Below are 20,138 nucleotides of genomic sequence, written 5' to 3'. Positions count from 1 at the left end.
AAGGGCGATGACACTTGATACACTTTTACAAACAACAAGGACTTTTTGCCAGACTGAGTTTGAAAGGGCGATGACACTTGATACACTTTTACAAACAACAAGGACTTTTTGCCAGACTGAGTTTGAAAGGGCGATGACACTTGATACACTTACAAACAACAAGGACTTTTTGCCAGACTGAGTTTGAAAGGGCGATGGCACTTGATACACTTTACAAACAACAAGGACTTTTTGCCAGACTGAGTTTGAAAGGGCGATGACACTTGATACACTTTTACAAACAACAAGGACTTTTTGCCAGACTGAGTTTGAAAGGGCGATGACACTTGATACACTTTTACAAACAACAACGACTTTTTGCCAGACTGAGTTTGAAAGGGCGATGGCACTTGATACACTTTTACAAACAACAACAACGACTTTTTGCCAGACTGAGTTTGAAAGGGCGATGGCACTTGATACACTTTTACAAACAACAACGACTTTTTGCCAGACTGAGTTTGAAAGGGCGATGACACTTGATACACTTTTACAAACAACAACGACTTTTTGCCAGACTGAGTTTGAAAGGGCGATGACACTTGATACACTTTTACAAACAACAAGGACTTTTTGCCAGACTGAGTTTGAAAGGGCGATGACACTTGATTCACTTTTACAAACAACAAGGACTTTTTGCCAGACTGAGTTTGAAAGGGCGATGACACTTGATACACTTTTACAAACAACAAGGACTTTTTGCCAGACTGAGTTTGAAAGGGCGATGACACTTGATACACTTTTACAAACAACAAGGACTTTTTGCCAGACTGAGTTTGAAAGGGCGATGGCACTTGATACACTTTTACAAACAACAAGGACTTTTTGCCAGACTGAGTTTGAAAGGGCGATGACACTTGATACACTTTTACAAACAACAAGGACTTTTTGCCAGACTGAGTTTGAAAGGGCGATGACACTTGATACACTTTTACAAACAACAATGACTTTTTGCCAGACTGAGTTTGAAAGGGCGATGACACTTGATACACTTTTACAAACAACAATGACTTTTTGCCAGACTGAGTTTGAAAGGGCGATGACACTTGATACACTTTTACAAACAACAAGGACTTTTTGCCAGACTGAGTTTGAAAGGGCGATGACACTTGATACACTTTTACAAACAACAAGGACTTTTTGCCAGACTGAGTTTGAAAGGGTGATGACACTTGATACACTTTTACAAACAACAAGGACTTTTTGCCAGACTGAGTTTGAAAGGGTGATGACACTTGATACACTTTTACAAACAACAAGGACTTTTTGCCAGACTGAGTTTGAAAGGGCGATGACACTTGATACACTTTTACAAACAACAACGACTTTTTGCCAGACTGAGTTTGAAAGGGCGATGGCACTTGATACACTTTTACAAACAACAACAACGACTTTTTGCCAGACTGAGTTTGAAAGGGCGATGACACTTGATACACTTTTACAAACAACAAGGACTTTTTGCCAGACTGAGTTTGAAAGGGCGATGACACTTGATACACTTTTACAAACAACAACAACGACTTTTTGCCAGACTGAGTTTGAAAGGGCGATGACACTTGATACACTTTTACAAACAACAACAACGACTTTTTGCCAGACTGAGTTTGAAAGGGCGATGACACTTGATACACTTTTACAAACAACAACAACGACTTTTTGCCAGACTGAGTTTGAAAGGGCGATGACACTTGATACACTTTTACAAACAACAACAACGACTTTTTGCCAGACTGAGTTTGAAAGGGCGATGACACTTGATACACTTTTACAAACAACAACAAGGACTTTTTGCCAGACTGAGTTTGAAAGGGCGATGACACTTGATACACTTTTACAAACAACAACAAGGACTTTTTGCCAGACTGAGTTTGAAAGGGCGATGACACTTGATACACTTTTACAAACAACAACAACGACTTTTTGCCAGACTGAGTTTGAAAGGGCGATGACACTTGATACACTTTTACAAACAACAACAACGACTTTTTGCCAGACTGAGTTTGAAAGGGCGATGACACTTGATACACTTTTACAAACAACAACAACGATTTTTTGCCAGACTGAGTTTGAAAGGGCGATGACACTTGATACACTTTTACAAACAACAACAACGACTTTTTGCCAGACTGAGTTTGAAAGGGCGATGACACTTGATACACTTTTACAAACAACAAGGACTTTTTGCCAGACTGAGTTTGAAAGGGCGATGACACTTGATACACTTTTACAAACAACAACAACGACTTTTTGCCAGACTGAGTTTGAAAGGGCGATGACACTTGATACACTTTTACAAACAACAATGACTTTTTGCCAGACTGAGTTTGAAAGGGCGATGACACTTGATACACTTTTACAAACAACAAGGACTTTTTGCCAGACTGAGTTTGAAAGGGCGATGACACTTGATACACTTTTACAAACAACAAGGACTTTTTGCCAGACTGAGTTTGAAAGGGCGATGACACTTGATACACTTTTACAAACAACAACGACTTTTTGCCAGACTAAGTTTGAAAGGGCGATGACACTTGATACACTTTTACAAACAACAACAACGACTTTTTGCCAGACTGAGTTTGAAAGGGCGATGGCACTTGATACACTTTTACAAACAACAAGGACTTTTTGCCAGACTGAGTTTGAAAGGGCGATGACACTTGATACACTTTTACAAACAACAACATTGACTTTTTGCCAGACTGAGTTTGAAAGGGCGATGACACTTGATACACTTTTACAAACAACAACATTGACTTTCTGCCAGACTGAGTTTGAAAGGGCGATGTGTTGAATCAAGTGATCTGCACCGGAGGATGCTTGATGCACTCATGCAAAGACAAGACAAGACAAGACAAGACAACACACAGACATTGATAGACAGAAAGACAGACAGAGACACAGACAGACAGACATACACACAGACACACACACCAAACACACACGACAAAAACACCACTGACTTTCACACTGAGTCTCGGAGGTGGAGGTGTTGAAGCGGGTGCTGTGCAGTGGCGGACACTTGACACACTCGTGCTGGTAGGGCTGGTCCTGGAACGTGCCCTGCGGACACTTCTCACACACATTCCCGTTGATCCTGTGTCCGGCTGGACAGTCCACTGAAACCACCACACCCCACACCACGTCACCACCATCATCAACACCCAGGCAGCCATCATCCAGGTATCAGATAACAGCCAACATGTATCTACTGCATGACATGTTTAGCCAGTTACCGGAAATGAGCGAAGTGGCTTGCGCATAACCGGTAGTGGGCAAAGATTTGCTCTTTACCGGTAACAGGCATGCGTACAACGCTGCACATGACCGGTAGAGGGCACGTAGTCAGCACCAGAAACCGAAGGCAGAGACAGATTTTCAGTCTCAAGATTCCTTCGGCATGGGCAGCTTGGGTCGGCACGAGACCTCAGTCCAGCATTTATGACAAATGACCCTTCACCACGAAATGAGAAAGAAAGTCACCTTTGAAGACACAGGACAGTTTCAACACAGTATTTTCCAAACTGTCTGTGAAATATGTATGATTTTTTTACGGTTCGTAGCTCTGACACTGTTTGCCCGATGTTTGAAGTGGATTTCGGTGTTTGAAATGAAAAAGTATACAGCACTGTTTGAACAAGTGGTAAAAATGAAAAAGGTGATAGCACAATACACATTTCGTGGTGGAGGGTCACTTAATACTGACAACCAACAGGAAGTATCCAGCAGAATTTTTATAAAATCAGTTAAGGAGACAAATTTATCTAATGAACATCATGTTTCAGAATGGAATCTGTACTGAAAATTTAAAACAACTGTTTCATTAAAACACTGTTTCACTGCAATTGACAAAAAAGGAGAAGAGTTATTGACTGATGAATGATGCCGATCCTTCCTTCGGCCTCTCAGCCAGCCAGCTTCTCTCAGTGAACCTGAAACCAGCACACCTACTTTCATTCAGCACTGCTTCGGCTCACTGGTCAGCGTGGATCAGCCTGGCCATCACGAGAGTGAAGACGCTTCAAGTGCAACAAGCAACGAATAATTATCACAGGTGACTGAAAAGACACAGGAGTTGATTATCGAAGTGAACATTTTTAAGGAGGTTCATATGTTTATGTTCAACAATGAGAGATGTCAACAGAAAGAGTTAAAGAAATAAAGAACAAAATTTGTCGTGAAACCCACTGGTCACATATAGGCTAGGGATGTCAGAAAGGTTTACTTGCAAGCCGTCATACACGGAAGGAAGTGCGGATGATTTCGTTTGTTTTGCAACTCTCACTGCCACCATGGTTGATCTGGAAGACAGCGGCTCAGAGAGAGAGAGAGAGAGAGAGGGAGAGGGAGAGAGAGAGAGATCTAATTTGAACGAAACTGAATTCTATCGGTGTGTTTTACAACTTTACCTTTTAAATACTCCCGAAAAGAAGCCCAGGAGGGCCAACATTCCGATCAAATGAAATATGATATAATAATATGATATAATGATATAATATGCATCACATCTAAACACTGCACCACTCACACACGGTACAGTCTGTCTGCGAGGTGGCACCGGGCCCTGACGTCACGTAGCGAGTGTCCGGACAGCGCGTGCACTCGTGGAAGTTGTCCACCGCGTTGTCCTTGTAGAAGCCGATGGGACAGACCGTGCATGTGCCGTTCTCCAGCTTCTGGTAGCCTGGCTGGCAGTACCCTGCACACACACACACACACACACACACACACACACACACACACACACACACACACACACACAGAGATATATACACATATTATATACACACACACACACACACACATATATATATATATATATATATATATATATATATATATATATATATATATATATATAGTATACACACACACACACACACACACACACACACACAGAAGCACATACAGAAGCGCGCGTTCGCACACACACACACACATACACGCGCGCGCGCACACACACACACACACACACACACACACACACACACACACACACACACGCACACACACACACACACACACACACACACACACACACACACACACGCACACACACACACACACACACACACACACACACTCACACATACACACAGAGACACACACACACGATGGACAGACAGCACTGCAGAATGGTCAGAAAAACCATGTAGAGACCCATGCAGGCATTGACACACAACCCACAGACCTGGAGGAAACCTCTGGTGAAAGGTTCTTCTGTGCGGGGTCCCAATAACTCTTCACACATGTCAATCACTTTGGTCCCGGTGTAACACCCTCAAACTGCCCCCCATGCTGGGTTGTACCCCGGGGTTGTTCTGCGTCAGCCTTCACTGACCCCCCTCATGCCCCCCCCCCCCGCCCCACCTCTCCCCCCATTCCATCACAACTTACTGGAAGCAAACCTGGGGGAACTGTACACCCAGAGGACCACTCCAAAGAGCCTAGATGCTACTTGGAAAATTGAATTATGTTTACTGGATTACTACTAAAAAGAAAAAAAACAAACACGCACGAGATTATGTCCATGGTTAAACTGCCTCATATATAATGCTGTTTGAAAAATTGAAATATGTATATTGGATTACTTCTAAAAAGAAAAAAGAAAAACAACAACAACACGTAGGAGAGTATGTCCACGGTGAAGCTCCCACACGTGTTACGGTGTTTGGGAAATGGATTTCTGTGTAGTGGGTTAGCGTTATTATCATTATCTGAACGCAGCTTACTTTCACGCCTCTAAAACCTCGTCAGTTGACTCTCTGACTTTGGTCCGATTCGCAGACCAATTCTGAGTTTAGCTCTCAGACTATTATCCAATTCATTACGGACCAAGTATTGTTCTAATGTCAAGTGCATATGCTTATTACAATTACCTGACAATTGAGCATATAATTTTTGACTGTAGTTTGATGAAGCCTTATGTACACGAAAGTGTGTCTTCATAAGTGACAGAACGTTGATGTTTTTGACTTTTTGCATTCATTATCAGTTGTTTCGCTTGTCAGTTTAACGACTTCTCTTTTACGAAGTCCTTTAAGTAATTTCCTGTAATTGTATTTAAATTAAAAAATTTTTTTTTTCAAGTTTCACCCACATTTCACCTTCATTTGCCCAGTTTACCCCAACCCTCCATTCATTCACATCTCCCACCCCTTCTGACCGATAGTACTCAAATGTATTCATAAATACTTTAACAAAATGTCTTCAATCACCGATATGTGTGACGGGACATTAAACCAAATTCCTCCTTACTTTCACACTCAGTCTGCAGCATGGCGCCCTCATAGCGCGTGTCCATCATGGCTCCCATGCACTGCAGGCAGTCCGTCTGGTCAGGCAGCGGCTGGTAGAACCCCCGGGGACACTTCTCGCAGCTCTGCTGGTCATCCGTCGGCCGGTAGCCCGGGGAACACTTGTCTGTACACACACACACACACACACACACACACACACACACACACACACACACAGAGTCACACACTGATTAGAGACTAATCACGCTCATAATACATTATCACATTAAGATACCAAAACAATGCACATAATTGATACATTACAACACTTCAAACCACTCCGGACATCATGATACAGATAAACCACATCACAAAACTATCCACTTCACAACTCCTATTCACATGTGCATTAAACACTGTTTTTATATGTCTATGTCAACTTTTAGTATACTATTATGTCTGTCCTTTAATTGTGATTATTAGTGCATGTGCACGGCTGTGATAGTGTATGTATGATTTACTCTAGATTACTTTTTAAGGGTTTCTGTACTTGTCTACTCTGATGATTGATTGTATGGATGGTCTGCCCTAGGTTGACATCTTAATTATCGTTTATCTATATACATGTTGAATGACTGTGATTCTCTTGTGTTGTTTTTCTGTTTTACACCACATATAAAATTCTCTTGTTGAAATAATAAAGTATTCTGTATTCTGCATACATCACAATAAATTAAAAACGTGCATTTCAAAGTACAAAAATTAAAACAAAAACAAAAAAACTGTCACATCCCTCCCCCTTTGTCTGAATACCCCCCCCTGCCCCCTCCAAACAAAAAAACAAACAAAAACAAGAACAAGAACGATCAGAACAAGGACAATCAGAGCATGAACAAGAACAATAAGAGTATGAACAAGGACAAGTAGAGTATGAACAAGAACAAGAACAATCAGCATGAACAAGAACAATCAGAGCATGAACAAGAACAATCAGAGCATGAAAAAGAACAAGAACAATCAGAACAAGAACAATCAGAGCATGAAAAAGAACAAGAACAATCAGAACAAGAACAATCAGACCATGAAGAAGAACAAGAAAAATCAGAGCATGAACAAGAACACGAACAATCAGAGCATGAACAAGAACAATCAGAGCATGAAGAAGAACAAGAACAATCAGAGCATGAACAAGAACAATCAGAGCATGAACAAGAACACTCAGAGCATGAACAAGAACAGAGCATGAAGAAGAACAAGTAGAGTATGAACAAGAACAATCAGAGCATGAACAAGAACAAGTAGAGTATGAACAAGAACAATCAGAGCAGGAAGAAGAACAATCAGAGCATGAACAAGAACAATCAGAGCATGAAGAAGAACAATCAGAAAATGAAGAACAAGAACAATCAGAAAATGAAGAAGAACAAGAACAATCAGAGCATGAACAAGAACAATCAGAACATGAAGAAGAACAAGAACAATCAGAACATGAACAAGAACAATCAGAACATGAAGAAGAACAAGACAGAGGAGCGAGAAGAGGGACAAAGAGAAGGACGAGAACAATGATGAGAACAATAACCACAGGAAGAACACGAAGAACAATGATGAGAACAATAACCACAGGAAGAACACGAAGAACAATGATGAGAACAATAACCACAGGAAGAACATGAAGAACAATGATGAGAACAATAACCACAGGAAGAACACGAAGAACAATGATGAGAACAATAACCACAGGAAGAACATGAAGAACAATGATGAGAACAATAACCACAGGAAGAACATGAAGAACAATGATGAGACCAATAACCACAGGAAGAACATGAAGAACAATGATGAGAACAATAACCACAGGAAGAACATGAAGAACAATGATGAGAACAATAACCACAGGAAGAACATGAAGAACAATGATGAGAACAATAACCACAGGAAGAACATGAAGAACAATGATGAGAACAATAACCACAGGAAGAACATGAAGAACAATGATGAGAACAATAACCACAGGAAGAACATGAAGAACAATGATGAGAACAATAACCACAGGAAGAACACGAAGAACAATGATGAGAACAATAACCACAGGAAGAACACGAGAACAATGATGAGAACAATAACCACAGGAAGAACACGAGAACAATGATGAGAACAATAACCACAGGAAGAACACGAAGAACAATGATGAGAACAATAACCACAGGAAGAACATGAAGAACAATGATGAGAACAATAACCACAGGAAGAACATGAAGAACAATGATGAGAACAATAACCACAGGAAGAACACGAACAACAATGATGAGAACAATAACCACAGGAAGAACATGAAGAACAATGATGAGAACAATAACCACAGGAAGAACACGAAGAACAATGATGAGAACAACAACCACAGGAAGAACACAAATGGACAATGATGAGAACAATAACCACAGGAAGAACACGAAGAACAATGATGAGAACAATGACCACAGGAAGAACACGAAGAACAATGATGAGACAATGATGAGAACAATAACCACAGGAAGAACATGAAGAACAATGATGAGAACAATAACCACAGGAAGAACACGAAGACCAATGATGAGAACAATAACTACAGGAAGAACATGAAGGGACAATGATGAGAACAATGACCACAGGAAGAACATGAAGAACAATGATGAGAACAATGACCACAGGAAGAACACGAAGGGACAATGATGAGAACAATAACCACAGGAAGAACACGAAGAACAATGATGAGAACAATAACCACAGGAAGAACATGAAGGGACAATGATGAGAACAATAACCACAGGAAGAACACGAAGAACAATGATGAGAACAATGACCACAGGAAGAACACGAAGGGACATTGATGAGAACAATAACCACAGGAAGAACACAAATGGACAATGACCCAAGCCAGACAGCACGCTGACTCACAGATGGCGCAGGCGGACACATCAGTGGCCCCAGTGGTCATGGTCCTCGTGTTGTTGGGGCAGTTCTCACAGCCGCTGTACGGGTTGACGCCGGTCCGGTACATGCCGATGTCACAGGGACGGCACAGGTCCTGGTTCCCGTCCCGCTCCTGGCCCGCCGGGCAGAAGACTGGGGGAGGGGGGGGGAGTCGGGGGCGGAGAGGGGTTGGGTGGGGTGGGGGGAGAGACAGAGGTTTTTCAGATTCACTTTCTCAAGGAGACGTCATTGCGCTCGGACAAATCCATACACGCTACACCGCATCTGCTTGGCAGATGCCTGGCCAGCAAGATAAAGCCAACACGCTGGTCAAGCTGTGAGTGCATGCTGATTAACATTTCTGTACCTATCTTGTCTACAGAATTTTGTTAACAGACAACATTTTTAAGTTGTCACAGGCTTTTTTCTGTGCGCCAAGTGCGTGCTGCACACGGGACCTCGGTTTACCATCTCAGGCGAAAGACTAGACGCTCAGTTTGATTTTATGGTCAAACTTGGGAGAAAGGTATTCGAACCCAGACCCTCAGAGATACTGTATAGGTAGATACATGTTTTACCTTTCCTGCCACCTTCCTTCCCGAGGGAAAGAGAGAAACATCACGGGGCCCCCGTGTCTAGCAGTGCACTTAGCGCATGTAAAAAAACAACAAAAACATTGCAACTAAAAGGTTGTCCCTGGCAAAATGATGTAAATCAATCCACTTTGATTAGAAAACACATACACTTACAGGCAGAAAACAGAAAAAAACAACAACAAAACCACCAAGCAAACATTCAAACAAAACAAAACAGAGAGGTCCTGTACTGTAGCGAAGCCATCTTGCCGGGCACAGCAGCCTGAACTTCACACAAAGATATCTGTTGTGACCAATACAACACAATGCAATAACATAATATAATATAATATAATATAATATAATATAATATAATATAATATAATATAATATAATACTACAAAACAATACAACACATGGCAATCAGTTCTTCAACAGGGAATGACGTGAAATGTAGCGCTGGACCTTACGTTGAGATCTCTCTCTCTGTCTCTCTCTGTCACACACACACACACACACACACACACACACACACACACTGACACACACACTGACACACACACACACACACTGACACACACACACACACACACACACACTGACACACACACACACACACACACACACACACACACACACACACGTGTGACCAGCTGTGCACTGACTGAAGACTCACATTTACACTGGGTTTTGGAGGTGGCAGCCATGGTGTCTGTGCGGTACCTCTGACCTCCGCACGACACACAGTCATACTGCCACTTGTTCGGCTGGTACGTGCCGATGGGGCAGGGCGCAGACTGGGTCTCGTCGGGCCGCAGTCGGTAGTAGCCAGGCTGGTTGTCCGCTGGGAAACAGAACAGTGGGCCATTCAGTGAGGGTTGGTTTGAAGATCAAGAACACCCAACTGAAACAGTTGGTTTGAACGAGATGAAGAACACCCAACTGGAACAGTCAGTGAGAGTTGGTTTGAACGAGATGAAGAACACCCAACTGAACCATTCAGTGAAGGTTGGTTTGAACGAGATGAAGAACACCCAACTGGAACAGTCAGTGAGAGTTGGTTTGAACGAGATGAAGAACACCCAACTGAACCATTCAGTGAAGGTTGGTTTGAACGAGATGAAGAACACCCAAATGAACCATTCAGTGAAGGTTGGTTTGAACGAGATGAAGAACACCCAACTGGAACCAGTCAGTGAGGGTTGGTTTCAACGAGATGAAGAACACGCAACTGAACCAGTCAGTGAGGGTTGGTTTGAACGAGATGAAGAACACCCAACTGAACCATTCAGTGAAGGTTGGTTTGAACGAGATGAAGAACACCCAAATGAACCATTCAGTGAAGGTTGGTTTGAACGAGATGAAGAACACCCAAATGAACCATTCAGTGAAGGTTGGTTTGAACGAGATGAAGAACACCCAACTGAACCATTCAGTGAGGGTTGGTTTGAACGAGATGAAGAACACCCAACTGGAACCAGTTTGAAGGCCAGGCCCAAAGGTACGCTGACACCAACACTGCTTGTGTAAAAAATGCTTTTAAACCAGCACTGTAAACTACCTTATGAATTACCAGAGTCGAGTGAAAGTTCACCCCTCCTCCATTTTAGGTTAAAAACTGTTCACAAACAAACACAAAAACCCAACAACAACAACAACAAAAAGCAACCCTGTAAACACCCGCCACGCATTGAAAAACATATCATGAAAAAACGACATTTCAGTTTGCTGTTTCTCGCCGTGTTGCTTCATAAAGCAGTGCAGATTTAGGTATTGAGATAAAGAACAGAACGCCTACATGAGATGTCAATGTCACTGAAAAAACCAGGTGAGAGCATGATGTTGTCCATGATGCAGGGTGTTGTTTCAGTGGCTGTGTTGTTCTCACTCCCACCCAGACAGTGCTGTGTTGTTCTCCACCCAGACAGTGCTGTGTTGTTCCCCACCCAGACAGTGCTGTGTTGTTCTCACTCTCCACCCAGACAGTGCTGTGTTGTTCTCACTCTCCACCCAGACAGTGCTGTGTTGTTCTCCACCCAGACAGTGCTGTGTTGTTCTCACTCTCCACCCAGACAGTGCTGTGTTGTTCCCCACCCAGACAGTGCTGTGTTGTTCTCACTCTCCACCCAGACAGTGCTGTGTTGTTCTCACTCCCCACCCAGACAGTGCTGTGTTGTTCTCCACCCAGACAGTGCTGTGTTGTTCTCACTCCCCACCCAGACAGTGCTGTGTTGTTCCCAACCCAGACAGTGCTGTGTTGTTCTCACTCTCCACCCAGACAGTGCTGTGTTGTTCTCCACCCAGACAGTGCTGTGTTGTTCTCACTCCCCACCCAGACAGTGCTGTGTTGTTCCCCACCCAGACAGTGCTGTGTTGTTCTCACTCCCCACCCAGACAGTGCTGTGTTGTTCTCCACCCAGACAGTGCTGTGTTGTTCTCCACCCAGACAGTGCTGTGTTGTTCTCACTCTCTACCCAGACAGTGCTGTGTTGTTCCCCACCCAGACAGTGCTGTGTTGTTCTCACTCTCCACCCAGACAGTGCTGTGTTGTTCTCACTCCCCACCCAGACAGTGCTGTGTTGTTCTCACTCTCCACCCAGACAGTGCTGTGTTGTTCTCACTCTCCACCCAGACAGTGCTGTGTTGTTCTCACTCTCCACCCAGACAGTGCTGTGTTGTTCCCCACCCAGACAGTGCTGTGTTGTTCTCACTCCCACCCAGACAGTGCTGTGTTGTTCTCCACCCAGACAGTGCTGTGTTGTTCTCACTCCCACCCAGACAGTGCTGTGTTGTTCTCCACCCAGACAGTGCTGTGTTGTTCTCACTCTCCACCCAGACAGTGCTGTGTTGTTCTCACTCTCCACCCAGACAGTGCTGTGTTGTTCTCACTCTCCACCCAGACAGTGCTGTGTTGTTCTCCACCCAGACAGTGCTGTGTTGTTCTCACTCTCCACCCAGACAGTGCTGTGTTGTTCTCACTCTCCACCCAGACAGTGCTGTGTTGTTCTCACTCTCCACCCAGACAGTGCTGTGTTGTTCCCCACCCAGACAGTGCTGTGTTGTTCTCCACCTAGACAGTGCTGTGTTGTTCTCCACCCTGACAGTGCTGTGTTGTTCTCACTCCCACCCAGACAGTGCTGTGTTGTTCTCACTCCCCACCCAGACAGTGCTGTGTTTTCTCCACCCACACAGTGCTGTGTTGTTCTCACTCTCCATCCAGACAGTGCTGTGTTGTTCTCCACCCAGACTGTGCTGTGTTGTTATCACTCCCACCCAGACAGTGCTGTGTTGTTCTCACTCTCCACCCAGACAGTGCTGTGTTGTTCTCACTCTCCACCCAGACAGTGCTGTGTTGTTCTCATTCCCACCCAGACAGTGCTGTGTTGTTCTCACTCTCCACCCAGACAGTGCTGTGTTGTTCTCACTCTCCACCCAGACAGTGCTGTGTTGTTCTCCACCCAGACAGTGCTGTGTTGTTCTCACTCTCCACCCAGACAGTGCTGTGTTGTTCTCCACCCAGACAGTGCTGTGTTGTTCCCCACCCAGACAGTGCTGTGTTGTTCTCACTCTCCACCCAGACAGTGCTGTGTTGTTCTCACTCTCCACCCAGACAGTGCTGTGTTGTTCTCCACCCAGACAGTGCTGTGTTGTTCTCACTCTCCACCCAGACAGTGCTGTGTTGTTCTCCACCCAGACAGTGCTGTGTTGTTCTCACTCCCACCCAGACAGTGCTGTGTTGTTCTCCACCCAGACAGTGCTGTGTTGTTCTCCAACCAGACAGTGCTGTGTTGTTCTCACTCCCCACCCAGACAGTGCTGTGTTGTTCTCACTCTCCACCCAGACTGTGCTGTGTTGTTCTCCACCCAGACAGTGCTGTGTTGTTCTCCACCCAGACAGTGCTGTGTTGTTCTCACTCCCACCCAGACAGTGCTGTGTTGTTCCCCACCCAGACAGTGCTGTGTTGTTCTCACTCTCCACCCAGACAGTGCTGTGTTGTTCTCCACCCAGACAGTGCTGTGTTGTTCTCACGCTCCACCCAGACAGTGCTGTGTTGTTCTCACTCTCCACCCAGACAGTGCTGTGTTGTTCTCACTCCCCACCCAGACAGTGCTGTGTTGTTCTCACTCCCCACCCAGACAGTGCTGTGTTGTTCTCACTCTCCACCCAGACAGTGCTGTGTTGTTCTCACTCCCACCCAGACAGTGCTGTGTTGTTCTCACTCTCCACCCAGACAGTGCTGTGTTGTTCTCACTCTCCACCCAGACAGTGCTGTGTTGTTCTCACTCTCCACCCAGACAGTGCTGTGTTGTTCTCACTCTCCACCCAGACAGTGCTGTGTTGTTCCCCACCCAGACAGTGCTGTGTTGTTCCCCACCCAGACAGTGCTGTGTTGTTCTCACTCTCCACCCAGACAGTGCTGTGTTGTTCTCACTCTCCACCCAGACAGTGCTGTGTTGTTCTCCACCCAGACAGTGCTGTGTTGTTCTCCACCCAGACAGTGCTGTGTTGTTCTCACTCTCCACCCAGACAGTGCTGTGTTGTTCTCACTCCCACCCAGACAGTGCTGTGTTGTTCTCCACCCAGACAGTGCTGTGTTGTTCTCACTCTCCACCCAGACAGTGCTGTGTTGTTCTCACTCTCCACCCAGACAGTGCTGTGTTGTTCTCACTCCCACCCAGACAGTGCTGTGTTGTTCTCCACCCAGACAGTGCTGTGTTGTTCTCACTCTCCACCCAGACAGTGCTGTGTTGTTCTCACTCTCCACCCAGACAGTGCTGTGTTGTTCTCACTCTCCACCCAGACAGTGCTGTGTTGTTCTCACTCCCCACCCAGACAGTGCTGTGTTGTTCTCACTCTCCACCCAGACAGTGCTGTGTTGTTCTCACTCTCCACCCAGACAGTGCTGTGTTGTTCTCACTCTCCACCCAGACAGTGCTGTGTTGTTCTCACTCTCCACCCAGACAGTGCTGTGTTGTTCTCCACCCAGACAGTGCTGTGTTGTTCCCCACCCAGACAGTGCTGTGTTGTTCTCCACCCAGACAGTGCTGTGTTGTTCTCACTCTCCACCCAGACAGTGCTGTGTTGTTCTCACTCTCCACCCAGACAGTGCTGTGTTGTTCTCACTCTCCACCCAGACAGTGCTGTGTGCTGACAGTAAGTTAAGGAACTGGCTCCTGTAAAGTACCCAGTAAACGCCCACTCCCGTCCTTTGGGTAAAATCTGTGCAAAGTGGGGTGGGCGTTTTCACAAAGTAGTTTACAATATGCTTTCACAGCAGTGTGACCGCGTTAAACTGAGCGTGCTCGGGATACTCTTGTAACAACACGTTTCTGGAAAGACACTTTGAAACCAGTGCGTTCTTACATCAGTGTTGTTGTGTAAAAAACGAGATTAAAACACCACAAGACAGTACCATTTGTCAGCAAAATCGCCATGTTTTGCAGCAACAGGTCAAAGGCCCATACGCTTGGTGTGCATTACAAATGTCTGCAGTCCACGTTGGTTTAGAAACCGCAGCCTTTGATCTCCGTCTCGAACAGTCTCTAACGAATAAATTCGTTCCTAAAGCAAAAGGGCATTAAAATATTCAATTTAGAATACAGAGGTTGATTTAGACGAAAACGATTACTGGAACCATTTTTGACGTGGAAATGATAAAAAAAAACCCAAAAAAACTCAGATAAAATCCCACCCAAGTGAGTCAACAAACCAATTTTATACATTATCAATAAACAGGGCTACAGAAACCAACTATGGAATCATAGTAAGTGCAAATGTTATGATACTGCCACTCCCATTTCCATTCGTTCCCCCATGGTCAGACACCTTTGTTACCCTGAAAAAGAAAAGAAAAAAATAAAAGAAAGAAAATGAAAGAAATCACTGATTCCGGACTGTTAGTTTTAGGTCACCTGTATAAGAAGGGAAGGCAGGCATCACGGGACTCACCGACATTACAATCACTGGACTCACCGACATGATGATCACTGGACTCACCGACATTACAATCACTGGACTCACCGACATTACAGTCACTGGACTCACCAACATGACAATCACTGGACTCACCAACATTACAATCACTGGACTCACCAACATGATGATCACTGGACTCACCAACATTACAATCACTGGACTCACCAACATTACAGTCACTGGACTCACCGACATTACAGTCACTGGACTCACCAACATTACAATCACTGGACTCACCAACATGACAATCACTGGACTCACCAACATTACAATCACTGGACTCACCAACATTACAATCACTGGACTCACCAACATGACAATCACTGGACTCACCAACATTACAATCACTGGACTCACCAACATTACAGTCACTGGACTCACCAACATGATGATCACTGGACTCACCGACATTACAATCACTGGACTCACCGACATTACAATCACTGGACTCACCAACATGATGATCACTGGACTCACCAACATTACAATCACTGGACTCACCGACATGACAGTCACTGGACTCACCGACATTACAATCACTGGACTCACCAACATTACAATCACTGGACTCACCAACATGACAATCACTGGACTCACCAACATGACAATCACTGGACTCACCGACATTACAATCACTGGACTCACCAACATTACAATCACTGGACTCACCAACATGACAATCACTGGACTCACCAACATTACGATCACTGGATTCACCAACACTACAATCACTGGACTCACCAACATTACGATCACTGGATTCACCAACATAATCACTGGACTCACCAACACTACAATCACTGGACTCACCAACATTACAATCACCGGACTCACCGACATTACAGTCGTCAATGTTGTCGGCCCCAGTGTGGTTGGTGACCAGGCCGGCAGGGCACGGGCCGCACAGGGTCTCCCCGCTGGGCTTGTAGAAGCCCATGTTACACGAGGTGCACGTGCCGTTCTCTGCCAGCTCCTGGCCCAGTGGACAGTCATCTGCAACGTCACCAAACACCTCCTGATATCTGCTGTCATCTCCAGTCATACACACCCCCACTGTCTTCATCTCCTGCCATACACCTTGCCACTGTCTTATCAACTGCAGAATATCACGTCCAGCATGCTCTAGGACTGACAGTATCATATTATATGCAGCAAAACTCAGGGACTAACATTATGTCTCCAGACATACACGTCACTACCTCTCTGATCACACAGTATTCACTGCAGCAGGCTTTGGGACTAACAAGATGACTAACAGTCATACACATCACCACTGATTTATTACACAGTATTACATACAACAGATTCTGGGACGAACATGATCATTTCTCTGGTCATACACATCACCACTTTCTCATTACACAGTATTACACACAGCAGACTCTGGGGCGAACACCATATCTCTATTCATACACAACACTGTCGTGTCACAAAGTATCGCAACTGGCGGACTCTGAAACTAACATTATCACTGTTTGTCACTGCGGGCATTAGGTAGCTATAAATCTAAACGCGAGAACAGAATCTTGGAAGAGAAGAATTCAACTTCGCAACTTGCAGCAAAATCTGGTCCAACACTTTGATTAGTTCCCTGCGAGAGTGTCTCACTCGTGCAGTAACCAGCAATACGGGGCCTCACCCAAGGTTTCGTTTATTTATTCATAATCTGTTAATCTAAGATGATGACAGACTGAAAATGAATATCATTATCATTATGAATATTTTTGTTATTATTATTGTTATCATTATCATCATTATTTCTGTCATGATTATCATCATTACTTATGTCCACACAGGCATTAGTAAAGAAGCCCATGAACGGCTAACCAAGGCCAACATGAAGAGATGTACGCTCGTAACCCAGAGTCACATCAGTTGTACTGTCTCCACACGGCCAGAAGGCTAAACTTTTCGGGAAAGACTGAAAAATGAGCATCATAGTCAGACACATCAACCATCATTCACATATCCTCCACTCGCTCTGCCAACGAAATGTTTTGTATCCCTTCACCCATACCCCAACATTTTTTGCGTTTTTGTAAACTGCTACGGGTAGAAGACTTCTGTGCTGGAAACTGTTCTGGGTAGAGACTTCTGTGCTGTAAACTGTTACGGGTAGAAGACTTCTGTGCTGTAAACTGTTACGGGTAGAAGACTTCTGTGCTGTAAACTTTTCTGGGTAGAGACTTCTGTGCTGTAAACTTTTCTGGGTAGAAGACTTCTGTGCTGTAAACTGTTACGGGTAGAAGACTTCTGTGCTGTAAACTGTTACGGGTAGAAGGCTTCTGTGCTGTAAACTTTTCTGGGTAGAGACTTCTGTGCTGTAAACTTTTCTGGGTAGAAGACTTCTGTGCTGTAAACTGTTACGGGTAGAAGACTTCTGTGCTGTAAACTGTTACAGGTAGAAGGCTTCTGTGCTGTAAACTGTTACAGGTAGAAGGCTTCTGTGCTGTAAACTGTTACAGGTAGAAGGCTTCTGTGCTGTAAACTGTTACAGGTAGAAGGCTTCTGTGCTGTAAACTGTTACGGGTAGAAGGCTTCTGTGCTGTAAACTGTTACGGGTAGAAGACTTCTGTGCTGTAAACTGTTTTGGGTAGAGACTTCTGTGGTGTAAACTGTTTTGGGTAGAGACTTCTGTGCTGTAAACTGTTACGGGTAGAAGACTTCTGTTCTGTAAACTGTTACGGGTAGAAGACTTCAGTGCCTGTGCCTGTCTTCCCCACAATCACACTGTTGTGTTTCATAGTAAGAATCTTCATTTAATGCAATCAAATTTCACTTTTGAGAGACTTCACGAAATGGGGAATTATGCTTTTGCAAATGTGGACTTCCGGACGACTAAGGATTGACGACCAGCTAGCATCAAATGACTCACAGCGGGAGGGGTTGATACAAGTCGGTCATATCACTGCTCCGAAAGATGTGGAGGCGCTGTCTAATTTTTACGGCTCTCCCACCCCCTCGAACTAAGCAACTTTCAACGAACCGAGACTCAAACCCCGAACAGTTTGACCTAATGGTGTTTTTTTCTTTTTTGACAACAGATGTTAAGGTGCACATCAAGGCCAGGCGAGGGACTCACTGTAGCAGACGGACTGGGACCTGGCACCGGCTTGACGAGTGGTCTTGTCCACAGGGCACGGGTAGCAGAAGAAGAGGCCGGTGGTGTTCTGGAAGAAGCCCTGAGGGCACAGGGCACAGTCATCCAGTGTGTGGTTGTAGTACTGACCCGTGGCGCACACCCCTGTCGACAGACAACTGGCTGGTTAACTTAAATCCAAGTTCTATGCACCTACCTGTAACGTGAAGTTCGATCAGTCTTCTATAAACCTAACTGAAAGGTGAAGTTTAATCGAAGTTCTATACACCTACCTGAAAGGTGAAGTTTAATCGGAGTTCTATACACCTACCTGTAAGGTGAAGTTTAATCGAAGTTCTATACACCTACCTGTAAGGTGAAGTTTAATCGAAGTTCTATACACCTACCTGAAAGGTGAAGTTTAATCTGAGTTCTATACACCTACCTGAAAGGTGAAGTTTAATCGAAGTTCTATACACCTACCTGAAAGGTGAAGTTTAATCGAAGTTCTATACACCTACCTGAAAGGTGAAGTTTAATCTGAGTTCTATACACCTATCTGAAAGGTGAAGTTTAATCTGAGTTCTATACACCTACCTGAAAGGTGAAGTATAATCGGAGTTTTATACACCCCTGTCAACATGCAGTTGACTGGTTAATCAAACGAGATTTACCTTTAAGGTGAAGTCTGATCGGAGTTCTAAATACCCATGTCAGCCTACAACTGACTGGTTTATTAAACGAGATCCACGACGTTTGTAGTGGCTGCTTTAACTCTCTCCATACGAACGGCGAAAGAGACGACGTTAACAGCGTTTCATCCCAATTACCATCATCAAAATATTGCAAGCGGAACGCTCTTATACTGAAGAGGTGAATGTTGACAAAGAATACCACAGATCTGACGACGGAAGCTAAAGGTTGGGTCATTCAGACACCCACTGGACATCCGAGGGGTCTGTGTAGAGGAGAAGAGAGGGCTGGCCGTACTGAGTGAGTTAACCTGAACCTTTGAATCAACAACAAACACGATTAAAAAGATAAGAGAGTTGCACTCACGTTAGCAGTGGTTGTTTTCAGAGGACTGATTGCTGCGAAGGTTATAGAACCTTTAACCTTACTTTGATATGTCTGAATAAACAACAGAAAAAAAATAAAAGAAGAAAAGGACCGTGAGCTGTACTGACGTTAGCAGTGGTTGTTTTTAGAGGACTGGTGGCTGTGAAGACTATGGGACATTTAACCTTAGTATTTTGAACAACTTGATATTTGAATAAA

At 44.4% G+C, this 20,138-nt stretch overlaps 1 protein-coding gene across 1 annotated transcript in view; it reads right to left on the bottom strand.

The window, feature by feature from the left end:
- Positions 1–20,138, bottom strand: part of LOC143293161 (uncharacterized) — a 212,381-nt gene that overhangs the window by 33,611 nt on the left and 158,632 nt on the right. Inside the window, exons 56-62 of the mRNA XM_076604084.1 lie at positions 18,864–19,025; positions 16,616–16,774; positions 10,482–10,649; positions 9,216–9,383; positions 6,298–6,462; positions 4,568–4,738; positions 3,003–3,158 (exon numbers count right to left, since the gene is read on the bottom strand). Of these exons, the coding sequence (XP_076460199.1) occupies positions 3,003–3,158; positions 4,568–4,738; positions 6,298–6,462; positions 9,216–9,383; positions 10,482–10,649; positions 16,616–16,774; positions 18,864–19,025 (1,149 nt within the window). The remainder of the gene's footprint in view (positions 1–3,002; positions 3,159–4,567; positions 4,739–6,297; positions 6,463–9,215; positions 9,384–10,481; positions 10,650–16,615; positions 16,775–18,863; positions 19,026–20,138) is intronic.

Source organism: Babylonia areolata, chromosome 18 (assembly GCF_041734735.1).
Source record: "Babylonia areolata isolate BAREFJ2019XMU chromosome 18, ASM4173473v1, whole genome shotgun sequence".
In the NCBI taxonomy this organism is placed as follows: Eukaryota; Metazoa; Mollusca; class Gastropoda; order Neogastropoda; family Buccinidae; genus Babylonia; species Babylonia areolata.
This window is presented reverse-complemented; position numbering and strand designations above follow the sequence as displayed.